This window comes from Oncorhynchus keta, chromosome 6, assembly GCF_023373465.1.
Source record: "Oncorhynchus keta strain PuntledgeMale-10-30-2019 chromosome 6, Oket_V2, whole genome shotgun sequence".
NCBI classification, from domain to species: Eukaryota; Metazoa; Chordata; class Actinopteri; order Salmoniformes; family Salmonidae; genus Oncorhynchus; species Oncorhynchus keta.
In genome coordinates, this window is record NC_068426.1 from 41,424,397 (window position 1) to 41,443,725 (window position 19,329).

Here is a 19,329-nt window from a genome sequence, read left to right on the forward strand (position 1 = left end):
CCACCGGCGCCTCCATCTTGGTACGCCCACCGGCGCCTCCATCTTGGTACGCCCCCACCGGCGTCTCCATCTTGGTACGCCCACCGGCGCCTCCATCTTGGTACGCCCACCGGCGTCTCCATCTTGGCACGCCCCCACCGGCGCCTCCATCTTGGTACGCCCCCACCGGCGTCTCCATCTTGGTACGCCCACCGGCGTCTCCATCTTGGTACGCCCCCACCGGCGTCTCCATCTTGGTACGCCCCCACCGGCGTCTCCATCTTGGTACACCCCCACCATTGTAAAAACCATTTAGGGAACTATAGAAAGGCATTTATTAATGTCGACATTTGTTTTTGCAATTTAGTCCTTGAAGTTTTTTTATTGAAATACTGTAGAATTCCACTCATTCCTATGGAAGAATGCTCCTTTTGGGGAGTGGCAATGTGTCCGACCGCGCAATAAGGGATTATGCTGTATTCAAAACCACTGGGAACTCGGAACATGGAAATCTCCAACTTCCTTCCGTTCAAAACAACTGGGAACTGGGGAAAATTTGATTTGAACGGTCATTCAACTCAAAATTCCAACTCGGGAACTCGGGCCGCTTTCCAGAGCTCCAGCTTTCCGACCTTAAGATCTCTGAGGTCATGATTTGACCTCGTGTTTTTCTGAGTTCGCAGTTGTTTGAACGTGGCATTATATCTCAAAGCCTCGAGGTCACTGGATGTTACTTTTGGTGCTTTCAAGAAAACTGGAAACTCGGAAAAACACTCGGTCAAATCATGACGTCAGTGATCTTCAGTTCTAAAAGTCGAGTTCTAGAAAGATGCCGGAGTTTCCGACTTGGAATTCTGTGTTGGATGACTGTTGAAAGCCATTTTTCCAGTCTGAGATATTTTTTCCCTGAGTTGCAAATTGTCTTGAATGCACTGAATTGGGATATTTCTGAGTTCAGAATTCCCAGGTGTTTTGTACATGGCATTTGAGCTGAGGGATCCAACAGAAGGTGGACAACAACAAAACTTGTTTCAGTATTCAGTCCATATGTATTTTTAAACAGTCTTTAATATATCAAAAAATAGGCTGTATCATGTCGAAATGTAGGCTAATAGACTAGTGTAGTGATTGAAATAATCAAATCTCTTATTAAATGCTTTAGATCATTCAATTTGTGTGCATACGTTTTAAATTTGTCACGGTTTAATATTGAGGGAGGCCTAGATGTGATTTAATTATCTTTAGATCTGTGATTTTTTTTAAATCCTCTTTGCCGTGACCTAGAGTTACGTAATAATAGAGCTTCACCTCGTCATACTGCAGAAATCCAATCCATGACTGTTTTTTTTTTTATCTCACATCGCCATCTAGTGAACAAAAACGGAATGTCCCTGATTGTGCAGCGTTCATGGAATTGTTGGGTGGAGTCATTTAAAAGTCGAGATAATACAAATGTATTATATGTACAACATTCAGATGTCCGACCATCTGAAATCTCTGATTTTCAGGACTCAACTTGCATTTTCAGAATAAATACTTGACTATTATGACATGTAGCTAATATTAAAACTCTTCAATTTGTTTTTATCCATTGACAATAAGTGCATCTTAACATTGGATAAGAACAATCTTTATTCGTGCTTAAAACAACCTATAAAGATATCTAGCCTGTCCATCAGCTGCCATTAATGAAAATGCTAAACAGTTAATGAGAGATATCATCAGTGAAAACACAAAACGATAGCGAGGATATTTATCTCCCACTTTATAATCATTCCTTTATTATTATTATTATTATTTGCACAAGTTGTATATTTACATCTAATGAAGCCTAAAATACACAGAAGTCACTACAGACACGGGAAAGTACTTTTCTGTGAAAATACATTATATTACATTCACACAATAGGCTCCAATAAGACAAAGCCACATAGTCCTAACTCAAATCAATTCTGACTCTTGTATGAAATGCTTATACAAATTATTATTTGTGTCAACAGAAAATAGGAAAAATTATAACTGTGGGTTCCCAGTCATATCAATGCCCATTACTGAGAACACTGGTGTTTAAACAGCACTGTATACTGTACACTGCTATCTTCACTATCCAGATCTCATGTATGTGTGTGTGTGTGTGTGTGTGTGTGTGTGTGTGTGTGTGTGTGTGTGTGTGTGTGTGTGTGTGTGTGTGTGTGTATGTGTGTGTGTGTGTGTGTGTGTGTGTGTGTGTGTGTGCGTATGTATGTGTATGTGTATGTGTATGTGTATGTATATGTGTATGTGTATGTATGTGTGTGTGTGTGTGTGTGTGTGTGTGTGTGTGTGTGTGTGTGTGTGTGTGTGTGTGTGTGTGTATGTGTGTGTGTGTGTGTGTGTGTGTGTGTGTGTGTGTGTGTGTGTGTGTGTGTGTGTGTGTGTGTGTGTGTGTGTGTGTGTGTATCTTTGTGTGTACGTATCTTAACGTGTATCTGTGTGTATGTATGTGTGTGTATGTGTGTGTGCGTGTACTCAACAGGTTCCAGGCTCGGGGCGGTCTTCTGGGACCATGTGTGCGTTGTAGCGTTCACTAGGCAACACCTGCAGCATATCCCCCACCTTCTGATGCCCGCCCCCCTCCTGGGTCCGCATGAACACCCCAAAGCAAATGACTGCCCCATCACTGGCAAACCTAGAGAGGAGAGGGGGGAGGAAAGGGAGGGAGAGGGGAGAAATGGGGAAGAAGCTGGGGAGATAAAGGGATGGAGGAAGATGGAGAAGAACAGAGGGGGAGTTTGTAAAGTGGCTTCTTCTCCTCTCCTTCATCTGCACTGATCTGAAATCATCACTTGGTAGACGGAATCCATATGGAAAACACCCAATCCAGGGTTAGGGTCAGGGGTAGCTCTAGAGTGTTGGGTCAGACTTAAAGTTACAATATGTCATTCTTTAGTCGGGATCCGTACTTGGTGAAACTGCCATGTCCGTTTGAAATGTTACAAAAACAAAGAAGTTACTTCAAACAACCAACCCCGTTGTTTTCCCTGGCGTACGATAGAACACCGCAGATCTTTTAACATGCTGCCGGATGCTCCTCCGTTTCATCAACAAAACTAAAAGCAATAACAAAGGCGCTGTGGTGAACAGTGGTGTTGTTTCACCTTATGCGTATTTCAGCTTTAAGGTCAAAGATTACAGCCAGGGTTGGAAAGTACAGTTGAAGTCAGAAGTTTACATACACCTTATCCAAATGCATTTTAAAACTCAGCTTTTCACAATTCCTGACATTTAATCCTAATAAAATTCCCTGTCTTAGGTCAGTTAGGATCACCACTTTGTTTTAAGAATGTCAAATGTCAGAATAATAGTCTCTGCCTGGCCAGTTCCCCTCTCTCCACTGCGATTCTCTGCCTCTAACCTTATTACAGGGGCTGAGACACTGGCTTACTGGTGCTCTTCCATGCCGTCCCTACGAGGGGTACATCACTTGAGTGGGTAGTCACTGACGTGATCTTCCTGTCCAGGTTGGCCTCCCCTTTGGGTTAATCCCCAAAGCAAGATCTTCTGGGCTATTCTCGGCCTTGTCTCAGGATGGTAAATTGGTGGTTGAAGATATCCCTCTAGTGGTGTGGGGGCTGTGCTTTGGCAAAGTGGGTGGGGTTATATCCTGCCTGTTTGGCCCTGTCCGGGTGTATCGTCGGACAGGGCCACAGTGTCTCCTGACCCCTCCTGTCTCAGCCTCCAGTAATAATGCTGCAGTAGTTTATGTGTCAGGGGGATAGGGTCAGTCTGGAGTACTCTCTCTCTCTCTCTGAGGACCTGAGACCTAGGACCATGCCTCAGGACTCCCTGGCCTTATGACTCCTTACTGTCCCCAGTTCACCTGGCTGTGCTGCTGCTCCAGTTTCAACTGTTCTGCCTGCGGCTATGGAATCCTGACCTGTTCACCGGACGTGCTACCTGTCCCAGACCTGCTGTTTTCAACTCTCTAGAGACAGCAGGAGAGGTATAGATACTCTAAATGATCAGCTATGAAAAGCCAACTGACATTTACTCCTGAGGCGCTGACATGTTGCACCCTCGACAACCACTGTGATCATTATTATTTGACCTTGCTGGTCATCTATGAACATTTTGGCCATGTTCTGTTATAATCTCCACCTGGCACAGCCAGAAGAGGACTGGCCAACCCTCATAGCCCGGTTCCTCTCTAGGTTTCTTCCTAGGTTCTAGCCTTTCTAGGGAGTTTTTCCTAGCCACCGTGCTTCTACACCTGCATTGCTTGCTGTTTGGGGTTTTAGGCTGGGTTTCTGTACAGCACTTTGTGACATCAGCTGATGTAAGAAGGGTTTATAAATACTGATTGATGGATTGATAGTAGAGGGAATTATTTATTTAAGTTTTTCTTTCTTTCATTACATTCCCAGTGGGTTAGAAGTTTACATACACTCAATAACTATTTGGTAGCATTGCCTTTGAATTGTTTAACTTGGGTCAAACGTTACAGGTAGCCTTCCACAAGCTTCCCACAATAAGGGGTGCATTTTGGCCCATTGCTCCTGACAGAGCTGGTGCAACTGAGTCAGGTATGTAGGCCTCCTTGCTTGCACACGGTTTTTCAGTTCTGCCCACAAATTTTCAATGGGATTGAGGTCAGAGCTTTGTGATGGCCACTCCAATACCTTGACTTTGTTGTCCTTAAGCCATTTTGCCTCAACTTTGGAAGTATGCGTGGGGCCATTTTCCATTTGGAAGACCCATTTGCGACCAAGCTTTAACTTCCTGACTGATGTCTTGAGATGTTGCTTCAATATAACCACATCATTTTCCTGCCTCATGATGCCATCTATTTTGTGAAGTGCACCAGTCCCTCCTGCAGCAAAGCACCCCCACAGCATGATGCTACCACCCCCGTGCTTCACGGTTGGGATGGTGTTCTTCGGCTTGCAAGCCTCCCCCTATTTCCTCCAAACATAACGATGGTCATAATGGCCAAACAGTTCTATTTTTGTTTCATCAGACCAGAAGACATTTCTCCAAAAAGTACGATCTTTGTCCCCATGTGCAGTTGCAAACCATAGTCTGGCTTTTTTATGGCGGTTTTGAGCAGTGGCTTCTTCCTTGCTGAGCGGCCTATGTAGAATGGTCAGATTTGGATATGCTCGGTGCCTATCGTTGGCAATTAGTAGAAATAGGAGTAGAAATATGCGAGCTCAATCATATTATTTTCTGCACCAGGGCGCTTTCGGTTGAGCACAGAGAATACTCTGCCATTTCTCTAAAGTCGGTAAATCGATTCTCAAACTGTCCCATAAAAACATGAAGTATGTAATCAACTTTAACCTAGGCACCAAGGTAATACTAGGCCTAACTACTAACACATTTCCAATACACATCCAAACCACACAGTATTGACAATCCCGGACACTGCAAGAGCTTTGGAGGTTTGGAGTGATCGTTGAATAATTGATAGGCTCAATTAGCGCATTACTCACAGTTAAAAGGATGCAGACTGGTGTGTAGATGCACAGTGAAAAGTATTAGTACACCAGAAGAGGAATATCACCTCCCCAGATCTGTGCCTTGACACAATCCTGTCTCAGAGCTCTATAGACAATTTTTTCGACTAAACTGTGGGACCTTGTATAGACAGGTGTGTGCCTTTCCAAATCATATCCAATCAATTGAATTTACCACAGGGGGCTCCAATCAAGTTGTCGAAAGAGCTAAAGGATGATCAATGGAAACAGCACACACCTGAGCTCAAATTCGAGTCTTATAGCAAAGGGTCTGAATGCTTATGTAAATAAGTTATTTCTGTTTTTATTTTTTGTTGATGTTTGTAATTCTTGGTCTTGGGGCCTCCGCAGTGGCACAACGGTCTAGGGCACTGCATCGCGGTGCTTGAGGCGTCACTACAGACCCGGGTTCGATCCCAGGCTGTGTCACAACCAGCTGTGACCAGGAGTCTCATAGGCCGGCACACAATAGGCCCAGCGTCGTCCTAGTTTGTGGAGGGCTTGGCCAGGGGGCTTCACTTGGCTTATCGTGCTCTAGTGGCTGGCCAGGTAACTGCAGCGGCTGGCTTCCTGAATTGGCTCGTCCTCTGCTCCCTCAGTCATGAAACCTTTCCCTCTTGCGCGCCTTCTCCTCTGCAAACTCAGTTGTTGCATTGTTTTGTTGGGCCATCGATTTTGCACTGTTCTCCCATCCTGTCATAGGGGCATCCGTCAGATCTCAGCCAGATGTCAATTCAATCAGTTAGATCCACGGCATCTCTCAAATTATTTTTGAAGGTAGTTAGAAAGGGTGTTTGTGTTCTTTAAACTTCTTTAAATCATTTAAAACTCAAATGTGCTAATTTTTCAGAGCTTTTTCCATTGGCTTGTGGCGTTGTATGGTGATGGTGCTTTATTCTGGGCTTCATGGATCGCGGACAGGCTCTGTATTACCGCTTCTGTGGCCTGTGTCCTGGAGGACCACCTTGTGGCTGATCGGCTTTTCAGCCTGAGAACGGTTCTCTCCAGCTGCATGTTTTCCTGTTCCTCCTCAAATATTTTAATCCTTGGGAGGCTAGAAGTCAAAAAGCAGTGTACCCCGAAAACTATTCTGCGCTATTCAAGGAACATGCAGCATCCATCAGAAACGAATTTGATGTCGTGTGCACAGAAATGCACGTCGAACTCATCACCAAGCTTTGATAATTTGAAACAGCTGTGTAGTACTAAGGAACACAACAGAAACGTTGTGTTTCCCAGGACCGGAGGGAAAAGCTGCCATAACGGAAATGAATGAGTGATTTTTCTTTTTCAACGTTTTAAAATAACCATCTCCAATATTTTGCTGTTAATAACGCTTCTATCAATTCATTGTCTCTGTTTCTAAATGGGTATAGTGTGATGACAGGAAAAAACAAATAATCTTGTGCTATCTAGCTATATGATATAGTAGGATAATTAGTGGAGAGGCAGGTAAAACTGCATACAGGCTCTTCTATAAAACAAAGTGGGATATCACAAGCCCAGATTCAACACACAAAGGGGTGAAGGCATGGGTGGGCCTGGGTGGCCCTGGGTGGGCCTGGGTGGGCATGGGTGGGCCTGGGTGGCCCTGGGTGGGCCTGGGTGGCCCTGGGTGGGCATGGGTGGGCCTGGGTGGCCCTGGGTGGGCATGGGTGGGCCTGGGTGGGCATGGGTGGCCCTGGGTGGGCCTGCCCTGGGTGGGCATGGGTGGGCATGGGTGGACCTGGGTGGGCCTGGTGGGCATGGGTGGGCATGGGTGGGCATGGGTGGGCCTGGGTGGGCATGGGTGGGCCTGGGGGCCTGGTGGACATAGGTGGGCCTGGGTGGACATGGGTGGGCCTGGTGGGCCATGAGTGGGCATGGGGACTGGGCCTGAGTGGGCCTGAGTGGGCCTGAGTGGGCATGGGTGGACATGGGTGGGCCTGAGTGGACATGGGTGGACATGGGTGGACATGGGTGGGCACAGGGTCAAACAGGATAAAAAAACAACAACAAAAATACATAATTATTTAAAAAAATACTCCTCAGAAGGACGACCCACTAACGAATTTCTGCTATTTCTGTTATTCTACTTTGTAGGGGGGTAAGAGCCTTGATCAAGGGTGCAATGGCAGGAGATAGTAGGCCTACATGGAATCAGAGACCAGCAGCCTTCTAGTGTCAATACTACATTTACTGTATGTTGACTTTTTCATGTAGGCTACATAGAAACGCCACCAATTATTGGTAATGGACATTTGGTTAAAAGTAACGGAGTCATGGAAAAGTGATGAAATTCCATCTGTCAAAATGTGTATGAACCCTTCACAGTGAATAACCAGAGGTCTCTTTAGCATCATGTCGTTTGGGAATTTCTGTGAACATGGACCAACTTGAAAAAAAAAAATAAGACAGCTCCTGCACCTCTTTCATCCCAAGTCTCGCTCCGTCTTGGATCCTTTCCTGTTGTTTATTATGTCACTGGACGTGGCTGCTTCCAAAGATTCTGGCAGCAGCTCTTCAGAAATTATCTTCTTGCTCGCAACTTGGGCCAGCAGATTTGGAATTCCTTTGCCTTTTAAACAAGTGGTATGAATGAGTAATATGTACCAAAACATAAAACACTGCGTTCATCCACCTCTGGCCTGCTCGCCTCCCTACCACTGAGGAAGTACAGTTTCCGCTCAGCCCAGTCAAAACTGTTCGCTGCTCTGGCCCCCCAATGGTGGAACAAACTCCCTCACGACGCCAGGACAGCGGAGTCAATCACCACCTTCCGGAGACACCTGAAACCCCACCTCTTTAAGGAATACCTAGGATAGGATAAGTAATCCTTCTCACCCCCCCCCCTTTAAGATTTAGATGCACTATTGTAAAGTGACTGTTCTACTGGATGTCATAAGGTGAATGCACCAATTTGTAAGTCGCTCTGGATAAGAGCGTCTGCTAAATGACTTAAATGTAAATGTAAAATGTAAATTAAAACAATTACAAATGAACCAATATAAAATTACATCCCAGACGATACAGATCCTCTGACGTTCTTTATGAAGTCATACTTAACTGCAACGATCCACATGGTTTTATTAGTGAGTTAACTGAAGTGAATGAACAAAGCTTTCAGGCAGGTTTTAATCCAGAATGTCTTTAATGATTCAAGTTTGGAGTTCAATACAGACATTGACCCTAATTCTTTGCTGCTCAGGATGTGTGAGAAAATATTTGTAATTTATTTTGAGACTAAGGTTTAAATTCCGGAGGAGTTTGAAAAGGAAACATTTGTCTGGATCAATGATGTAATTGGTCTCTAAGGTCTATAGTGTAGTTGGTCTACAATCTGGTTGGTCTAGAAAGGTTGGAGGGATGGGTGGAAGTAGGAGATCTGCATTAGTATGGTAGTAGGGTTGAAAAGCTTTTAGTGGATAGAATGTGTGATGTCATTGATCTAACGATGGGAGGATTAGAATATTGAAGAAATACCCTGAGCTCTGACCGGTGAGCAGGTGTTGAAGTTGAGAACTTTAATGTCAGCTCTGGCCAGGCAGCTTCATCTTGGAGCAGTTTGAGGGGTTAATTTACTTCCACTAGCTCGCATGACTGCAGCCAGTAACCAGGTAGTACTAGCTAGTCAGATAGTGCACGCCAACTTTATTCAGTTGAGTTTGTTCTATTGGCATGCTAACTTTATAATAAGTTCTGCATCTTAGCTAACATTTGTGTTTGTATCTTCCAGTCACACTCACACAGTCTAATCCCTTCTTTGTGCTGCCAATCTAGTCTGTTAACGTTCACCCCTAAAGCTGGTGAATATGCTACGAGGGAGAGTGTACTGTGCTGCCAATCTAGTCTGTTAACGTTAATGTTCACCCCTAAAGCAGGTGAATATGCTACGAGGGGGAGTGTACTGTGCTGCCAATCTAGTCTGTTAACGTTAATGTTCACCCCTAAAGCAGGTGAATATGCTACGAGGGGGAGTGTACTGTGCTGCCAATCTAGTCTGTTAACGTTAATGTTCACCCCTAAAGCAGGTGAATATGCTACGAGGGAGAGTGTACTGTGCTGCCAATCTAGTCTGTTAACGTACCCCCCTAAAGCAGGTGAATATGCTACGAGGGGGAGTGTACTTCCAGGTATGAACAAATCAAAAATTAGTTTTTATAAATGTGTTAACAATTCTGTTATTTCCATGTCCAATTGACACAATAAATGAAAGTGCATTTCTGATTTTCAAATTCAGAAATTAAAACTAGCCGTTTTCCACTCTTCGTTTTGACATGGACCTACACAGAAAATGAATGCAATATCTAATATATTGAAACGTAGTGTATAAAACATTAGGTAGACCTGCTCTTCTCATGACATAGACTGACCAGATGAAAGCTATGATCCCTTATTGATGTCACTTGTTAAATCCACTTCAATCTGAAGGTGAAGAGGAGGAGACAGGTTAAATAACGATTATTTTGGAGCAATTGAGACATGGATTGTGTATGTGGCCATTCAGAGGGTGAATGCGCCAGACAACAGATTGAAGTGCCTTTGAACAGAACTGCAACGCTGCTGGGGTTTTCACGCTCAACAGTTTCCTGCGTGTATCAAGAATGATTCACCACCCCAAGGACATCCAGTCAATTTGACACAACTGCGGGAAACATTGAAGTCAACATGTGCCAGCATCCCTGTGGAATGCTTTCGAGACCTTGTAGAGTCCACGCCCTGCCGAATTGGGGCTGTTATGAGGGCAAAAGTGGGTGCAACTCAATATTAGGAAGGTGTTCCTAATGTTTTGTACACTGTATAAATATTGAATTTGCAATTACATTTCAATTGAATTTTAAAACAATGCAGTATTCATTCAATTCCATTTCAAATCATGGAATACAAAAGTGACATTTTTGAATTCAATGATTACATTTTGTTGAACGGAAAAAACATCTAATTCAATATCCTAAAACACATTAAAAAAAATTATGGCATTCACTCCATAACACCAGGTCTTTAAGTTGAGTGCGTAGCCTACCTTGTCCACTGACTGTAGAATGGGAAAAAGCCAGTGTGGGCACACACAGTTACACCACCAGAGAAATCATATCTCCATGAGGGACAGAAGAAACTTGACAGATCAAATACTGGGGGTAAACTCATCGCAACAAAAGCAAATAAAAAGTCCTACAAAATATGACAGGTCTGTTCGGTTTCAGCAGAATTCTCATGTGCACCCAGCTCTAGAAGACTCAAATCAAATTTTAATTTGTCACATGCAGCGAATACAATTACCGTGAAATGTTTACTTACTGCCTGTACTGCACCCTTGCACTGGAGAACACTTCACTTTCTATTTTTAATCACTAGTGCCACTCGGGAGGGTCTACACAAACTAACAATAGTCTTCATCTATGATCCAATCAGATTTGGCGAATACATATACATTTAAAAATAAATTATAAAAATGTTTCAACTACACTTACATTATGAACTCATAAGTCAGCGTTTTCTAAACTAAGGGTCGCCTGATTTGAAAATGGGGTCGCAAGAGAAACTCTGGAAAGAGAAAAAAAAATGTTCAGTTTGGTTCATAGAACCGTTATGTGAGTAACCTCCGATATCCGCTAAATGCGACGGTTTCTGTTTTCTTACAAATGTGGATCTAACTTTTGAACGGTTTCCCTGCTCACAAGTCTTGTTAGAACAGAGAGGATAAGACCAGGCACCAATACGATTTGGAGAGAAAAAAGAAAGCAAGGAGTATATTTTCTACACAGATGATGCACAATTAGTGCCTGATGACCTTTCCGTGGCATTTAGTCACCTCAAACCATACTTCCTTCAAATTGAAATTGAAATACTTTGAATGTACTGTCAGACTGACTTGTAACAAACTGTTAGGGACACAAATAAAAAAACTAATAAAATTGGCTGTTTGATTACATCGTTTTCTTTTTTCCCCTTCTTTTTTTACATGGTGCGGTCGCAATTTTTTTATTATATCAAAATGGGGTCATGGGTCAAAAAAAGTTTGGGAACCCCTGTCATAAGTATTATCAGAACTTCATAGATGTATGAGGATGCTGTAGTACTAACAACATTACTACCATCTCTGATGGCTGTCGCCTACTGCACAGCGAACTTGATTGGTGGGTGAATGAAGTAGAAAGAAACAACAGGCAGCAGGGGAAGAGACAATCCAGCAGTCAATAAAACTAAATCAGAAAAACAAAAGCAATTTACATAAAGCTATGATTTTATTTAGTAAAGGTGAAATATTTATAAATGAATATTGTTTAAAGAGCTCAATGAGACCCAGATACCAGGTTTACCAAATAAAGCTGGTGTTAATGAATAAATACGGGTGAATTACATGAAACAATACATTTTAACCTTCTTTTTTTTAAAAGCAAAAATATTCTTTGAATTGGATTATTTTTTGAATTGGAAAGTTTACTAATTGTAAAGTTCTCTTAAATCACTCATAAGTGAGAAGAATACATTTTTTTTTTTTACACCTCGAAAACAAATGTACTCCTGATACAAATGACAGAAAATCTATCATTTATGTACATTTCTTGAAAACTATTCTCACGCTCTCCATCTCTCATGTGGTTGTTCACATCAATGGAGCATTTACTTTAGCTAACAGTTGGAACTCCCAACAAGAACTTAAAAGATCTCAGTTGTTTAATAGAAAATCAAAATATGTTGACTAATCCCAATTCACAGTCAGCTTATAGCACATGCATGAGTCACGGCAGCAGTTACCCGTAACCACATATCACCTAACCCAAACCTTAACCACAAGAAGATTAAACATGACCTTAACCTGGTGGTTAATGGCAACGTTTTCTTATGAAATCACTCTCTTAGACAAACTACCCATTTCTCCCAGGTCTGGGGCCTAAATACATAAGATTCTGTAAGTGATTGACATTTCAACAAGACAGGGCACAGTCCTCACAATAGAAAATGTAGAATCACTGAGGACAGAAACTATCAGGTAAGCTAAGCAATGTGCTAGTGAGGATACAGCAGCCACCTTTAAATCAGTCATTTATTTATGCAGCACATCCTGTTACTGCTGGACAGGACGTGGGAACTAGAACATATAACACTACCATATATGGAAGCATTGAGATGACACAATGTGTGTGTGGGGGGGGGGAGGTGTACAGATCCTCTCAAGCTCTCAGGTTGGATGGGGAGCGTTGCTGCACAGCTATTTTCAGGTCTCTCCAGAGATGTTAGATCGGGTTCAAGTCCGGGCTCTGGCTGGGCCATCCAATGACATTCAGAGACTTGTCCCAAAGCCACTCCTGTATTATCTTGGCTGTGTGCTTAGGGTCATTGTCCTGTTGGAAGGTGAACCTTCGTTCCAGTCTGAGGTCCTGAACACTCTGGAGCAGGTTTTCATCAAGAAACTTTCTGTACTTTGCTCCGTTCACCTTTCCCTCGATCCGGACTAGTCTCACAGTCCCTGCCGCTAAAAAACATCCCCACAGCATGATGCTGCCACCACCATGCTTCAACGTTGGGATGGTGCCAGGTTTCCTCCAGACGTGACCCTTGGCATTCAGGCCAGTTTGGCGAGGCGGCCAGCTCTAGGAAGGAAAAGTCTTGGTGGTTCCAAACTTCTTCCATTTAAGAATGATGGAGGCCACTGTGTTCTTGGGGGACCTTCAATGCTGCAGAAATGTTTTGGTACCCTTCCCCAGATCTGTGCCTCAACACAATCCTGTCCATGAACTCTACGGATAATTCCTTCGACCTCATGGCTTGGTTTTTGCTCTGACATGCACTGTGAACTGTGGGAACTTACATAGACAGGTGTGTGCCTTTCCAAAATCATGTCCAATCAATTGATTTTATCACAGGTGAACTCCAATCAAGTTGTAGAAACATCTCAAGGATGATCAACGGAAACAGGATGCACCTGAGCTCAATTTCGAGCCTCGTAGTAAAGGGTCTGAATACTTATGTAAATAAGTTATGTGATTTCTAAAAACCTGTTTTCTCTTTGTCATTATGAGGTGATGTGTAGATTAATGAGGATTTTTATTTATTTAATCAATTTCAGAATAAGGCTGTAACCTAAATGTGAAAGAAGGGGTCTGAATACAATTTTGTTGACTGGTACCAGGTACCTTCAGACAAGTCTTGTGAGGCCTGTGGGCGTACTAGAGGAAAACAACTGACATGTGCGTGGTCGTGAGTCTCACCTTTACACAGAGGGGTCCTATTAGTGTGTAGCCCAAACTGTCTGTACCGACTTCAGCCAAGTCCCAAGACGCTTGTGGGGGACGTAGATCAAAATGGAGAACACCATTGTGTTCGTGAGAGTCTCAATCTTTCCAAATAGGAAAGTGAATCAATGCCTTTTTATTCATATATTTTTTGTGTGCAAATGTTCATGTTTTGCAGCAGTATTTGGTTCGACTTGGTGGACTAATCCCACTGGTATGTTACATTTCAGTTGACATCAAGGGGACTAAAGGGAACTCTTCACATATTTTTCTCTGTGCTCCTCTGATTTTATCGGTACTACACCTGCGAAAGTGACTCAGCTCACCAACATCCTATCGAAAATATAAACTTTGATTCCATTTAAGGAACTGTTTCCAAAAATAGTACTTTAAAGCTTAAAAAAAAAATCTCAATACAATTTGTATATGTGACATTTACCTTCTATACATTTGGACAAGACGGGACAGTGAGTTGTGTCAGGGAACTTCCCACATAACATCCAGATACCACTGGTCTGCCACATGGAGACGCGGCTGCACACTGGTCTGCCACATGGAGACGCGGCTGCACACTGGTCTGCCACATGGAGACGCGGCTGCACACTGGTCTGCCACATGGAGACGCGGCTGCACACTGGTCTGCCACATGGAAGACGCGGCTGCACACTGGTCTGCCACATGGAGACGCGGCTGCACACTGGTCTGCCACATGGAGACGCGGCTGCACACTGGTCTGCCACATGGAGACGCGGCTGCACACTGGTCTGCCACATGGAGACGCGGCTGCACACTGGTCTGCCACATGGAGACGCGGCTGCACACTGGTCTGCCACATGGAGACGCGGCTGCACACTGGTCTGCCACATGGAGACGCGGCTGCACACTGGTCTGCCACATGGAGACGCGGCTGCACACTGGTCTGCCACATGGAGACGCGGCTGCACACTGGTCTGCCACATGGAACACACTCTGATGAAGAGAGAGGAAGTTTGAAACGTCATTCTAGAATGGCAGCCTTTTACGAGAAGCTACTTCAGAGGCCATTTCCTCGTTCTAAAATAGCATTCACATCCTCAAATGACGATTAACCTTTCACATGGACAGAGTCTCGTGCTGTCTCCTCTCAAGTGTGGTGTACAGCTGTCAATCAAGTAGCATCATTATAATTAATCATTTCTTACCATGTGGTCATTCTAAATATACAGTGAATACATCTTTGTTGGTTGGAAACATTCATCAAGTTGCTCCTTGACTGGCTGACAGACCGATACCAGCAAGGAGCCGAGAAGGCAGAAGAGGAAGAGATGAGAATCGTCAGTGTCAGGATAGTTTTGGTCGTTGTAATGTGTTTAGTGTTTGTGTGTTAAAGCAGCGGGACATTTGTTAGACAGAAAGTCACGTCAGTGTTCCAGTTTCCCCACTGTCCATCCAGGGACAAAAGGCCTCTGGCCTCCAGTGAGAGATTATGTGGGAATGTCCTGCCATTGGCGGCGTGTCTTTAGTTCAGTCGTTAGCTACGCCTGATTGGCTGTGCATGTCTCCTCAGCCCGGTCACAAGCCATGTCTTAATGGCTGTTTGTGTCCTCAGGTTCTGCCAGCTTGTCCATGGTCCTCTGAGCTCTAGCGTTTTTCTCTGTGCAAAGACATCCAGGCTGCGTGTGTCTAAAAGTTTGTGTGTGTGTGTGTGCGCAACTGAACTTGCGTGTTTATATGCGTGTTTGTATTTGCATGTACTGTGTGTGTTTAAGTGTGTGCGTTTCCATGTGTGAGACTGTATGTGTGTGTGTTAAATGGTGTGTGTGTGTTAAATGGTGTGTGTGATGTAGAAGATAAACTCCATGTCCATGGCCGTCTGTGGTACGCTGGCCAAGCCTCCGTGGATGACAGGGATCAGAGCACTGTCCAGCTCGTTCATATAGCGCTGGGGTAGGAGCCTGCCTCCCGAACCCGCCTGGTACTCCACCTGGGACGCACACAAACGCAGACAGAGATATAGTATGACTGTACTGTTCAACAGGCATACAGTCACTATGTTTCAGAGATGGAACAGTAACACCGACTAGTACAATATTTTATTAATACAGCAATCAATAAAATCTAAATGATAGATATTTTCATAAACACATTTGTCCGCAAGTGCCTGGTAAGAAGAGGCGCAATACCCAGTCCCTTTCATAGTGGAGACTCGGAGGGCGAGGGAGTTGATGCCCAGTCCCTTTCATAGTGGAGACTCGGAGGGCGAGGGAGTTGATGATGCCCAGTCCCTTTCATAGTGGAGACTCGGAGGGCGAGGGAGTTGATACCCAGTCCCTTTCATAGTGGAGACTCGGAGGGCGAGGGAGTTGATGCCCAGTCCCTTTCATAGTGGAGACTCGGAGGGCGAGGGAGTTGATGCCCAGTCCCTTTCATAGTGGAGACTCGGAGGGCGAGGGAGTTGATACCCAGTCCCTTTCATAGTGGAGACTCGGAGGGCGAGGGAGTTGATACCCAGTCCCTTTCATAGTGGAGACTCGGAGGGCGAGGGAGTTGATGCCCAGTCCCTTTCATAGTGGAGACTCGGAGGGCGAGGGAGTTGATGCCCAGTCCCTTTCATAGTGGAGACTCGGAGGGCGAGGGAGTTGATACCCAGTCCCTTTCATAGTGGAGACTCGGAGGGCGAGGGAGTTGATACCCAGTCCCTTTCATAGTGGAGACTCGGAGGGCGAGGGAGTTGATACCCAGTCCCTTTCATAGTGGAGACTCGGAGGGCGAGGGAGTTGATACCCAGTCCCTTTCATAGTGGAGACTCGGAGGGCGAGGGAGTTGATACCCAGTCCCTTTCATAGTGGAGACTCGGAGGGCGAGGGAGTTGATACCCAGTGCCTTTCATAGTGGAGACTCGGAGGGCGAGGGAGTTGATACCCAGTCCCTTTCATAGTGGAGACTTGGAGGGCGAGGGAGTTGATACCCAGTCCCTTTCATAGTGGAGACTCGGAGGGCGAGGGAGTTGATACCCAGTCCCTTTCATAGTGGAGACTCGGAGGGCGAGGGAGTTGATACCCAGTCCCTTTCATAGTGGAGACTCGGAGGGCGAGGGAGTTGATACCCAGTCCCTTTCATAGTGGAGACTCGGAGGGCGAGGGAGTTGATACCCAGTCCCTTTCATAGTGGAGACTTGGAGGGCGAGGGAGTTGATACCCAGTGCCTTTCATAGTGGAGACTCGGAGGGCGAGGGAGTTGATACCCAGTCCCTTTCATAGTGGAGACTCGGAGGGCGAGGGAGTTGATACCCAGTCCCTTTCATAGTGGAGACTCGGAGGGCGAGGGAGTTGATTCCCAGTCCCTTTCATAGTGGAGACTCGGAGGGCGAGGGAGTTGATACCCAGTCCCTTTCATAGTGGAGACTCGGAGGGCGAGGGAGTTGATACCCAGTCCCTTTCATAGTGGAGACTTGGAGGGCGAGGGAGTTGATACCCAGTCCCTTTCATAGTGGAGACTTGGAGGGCGAGGGAGTTGATACCCAGTCCCTTTCATAGTGGAGACTTGGAGGGCGAGGGAGTTGATACCCAGTCCCTTTCATAGTGGAGACTCGGAGGGCGAGGGAGTTGATACCCAGTGCCTTTCATAGTGTATTGATGTTATTTACCATGTCTGTTTGTGTGGAGACTCGGAGCGCGAGGGAGTTGATGCCGCTGGCTGACAGGACAGAGAGGTGAGGGGTCAGAGCACTACAGCTGGCCACAGCCATCTCCCTCTGGAACACACAGCAGGACGGCAGCACCGCAGACAGGATCACGTCTGGATTCTTCAACACGTAGAACACCTGGGACAGGAAGAGTCAGACAGACAGACCAGTGGAAGTGAGACTGAATTGTTTCAGAGAGTTGTGATGGTGAGAGAAGGTGAACAGAACTCGGACTTCACATGTAGGTCAATTGTTATTGTAATACACTGTTGACCCCAGAAAATGAATGTCCATGCAAATGGACAATAAAAGTAGTGTATCGTATGAACTGTGTGTTTCCCACCTCAGTACACCTGATGGTGCGTCCGTCCGACTCAAACTCTGTGTCCTGCTGAATCCTCACACTGTGGACCCCCTCCAGAGGCTTCCCGTCCACACCACTGGTCACACTGTAAGGACACAAACTAATTAACCAATCATGCACCTGGGAGAAAATCCCCAGTGTGCGCGTGTAAATGCACGTGTGTATTAGCCTTACCCAGCGTTGACGGGGGAACTCCAGTCGACCCAGCGCACGGTGATGTTGTCCCGGAGCTCCCCTCCGTCGGCCTTGCCACAGGGGATGTGGAAGTCCGTCTGCAACCTCAGGGCGGCGCGCAGGGCCTCCATGGTCTCTGGGGGGATCTGCACCATCAGACCGTCCTCCACGATGCTCGACTTGGCGATGAAGCCCGACGAAGCCTTCAGAGCACCGTTGAATACCACGAAGCTGGCCCCCGTAACTAGACAATAAGGTCACAGACTGAGTAACACAGCAGGTATATAAACAGTTCAGGTTACATGGAGGCACTGGCTCGAGTCACTGGCCTGTGACCTATAGGATCTAAGGTCATGACACACCTGCTTCTTATCAGAGTCATATTCATTATACACCAAAATTAAGAAAATGGACTGAGACAGGAAGGAACTACCTGAACTTGTCCACAACTAAACATTTTTGTGCCCTCTTGAATTCGGGCTTGCGAGTGGCGCAGCGGTCTAAGGCACTGCATCTCAGTGCAAGATGCGTCACCACAGTCCCCGGATCGAATCCAGGCTGTATCACATCCGGCTGTGATTGGGAGTCCTATAGGGTGGCGCACAATTGGCCCAGCGTATTCCGGGATTGGCCGGGGTGTAGGCCTGAACCCACTGTTCCTAGGCCGTCATTGTAAATAAGAATTTGTTCTTAACTGACTTGCCTCGTTAAATAAAGGCTAAATACATTTTTTAAATTTACGACCCTGTTCTTCGAAAACAGAAAACAGTCCTCTGACCTCTAGTACTGACCTGTGCGTGTCTTTCCAGGCCGGCTGTTGGCCTGGCTCTGGTAGTTGCCCTCGTCATTCTGGAAACAGACCAGGTGGGAATCAGCCGCAGAGCTGAAGCCAGCGCCCACACTGATCACATGCTCGTTAGATACGTTTACCACCTTCAGCATCTAGAAAAAACACAAAAACACAAAAAGTTATACATGCATCGACACACACATCTCCAGCTCTTTCTAACACCTGCAGAAGGCACTCTTCCACCTACCAATGGCAAGTTGGTGGGGTTTTATACACCCACCCCCCAAAAATTCAGGTCGTGAATTGCATATAGCAACCTGGCTTAGCATGTTAGCATAGCCGAGCCTTAGCATAATCATGCTAGTTAGCTCTAACGCTACCGGTCCTGATGTTTGCGGACGACTAATAGTCAGTCTCCTGCGTGCTGATGAAAGTGCCCATGACCCTGTTGTTAATGATTTTGCTCATTTTTGGTGTGACAGTGAATTCTTACAAATGAATATGACAAAAAAAACAAAAGATATGTGGGTGTATGGATTTCAGGCGTCAAACCCCTACCCCTCAGAACACTATTGTCAAGGGCCAGGTGGTAGACACTGTAGACAACTACAAGTATCTTGGCACAATGACTGATAATAAACTTAACT

At 45.3% G+C, this 19,329-nt stretch overlaps 2 protein-coding genes across 3 annotated transcripts in view; one reads left to right on the plus strand and one right to left on the minus strand.

Moving 5' to 3' along the window:
* LOC127930804 (uncharacterized) overlaps positions 1-19,329 on the plus strand; it is a 300,690-nt gene that overhangs the window by 79,170 nt on the left and 202,191 nt on the right. The gene's annotated exons all lie outside the window — the stretch shown is intronic.
* The window catches only part of LOC118373090 (zinc finger FYVE domain-containing protein 16-like), a 44,231-nt gene continuing 38,708 nt past the window's right edge, over positions 13,807-19,329 (minus strand). For both annotated transcript variants that reach the window (XM_035759159.2, XM_035759158.2), the window contains exons 12-16: positions 18,684-18,834; positions 17,893-18,136; positions 17,698-17,803; positions 17,316-17,492; positions 13,807-15,653 (exon numbers count right to left, since the gene is read on the minus strand). In XM_035759159.2, coding sequence (XP_035615052.1) covers positions 15,495-15,653; positions 17,316-17,492; positions 17,698-17,803; positions 17,893-18,136; positions 18,684-18,834 — 837 coding nt within the window. In that variant the 3' untranslated portion in view covers positions 13,807-15,494. The remainder of the gene's footprint in view (positions 15,654-17,315; positions 17,493-17,697; positions 17,804-17,892; positions 18,137-18,683; positions 18,835-19,329) is intronic.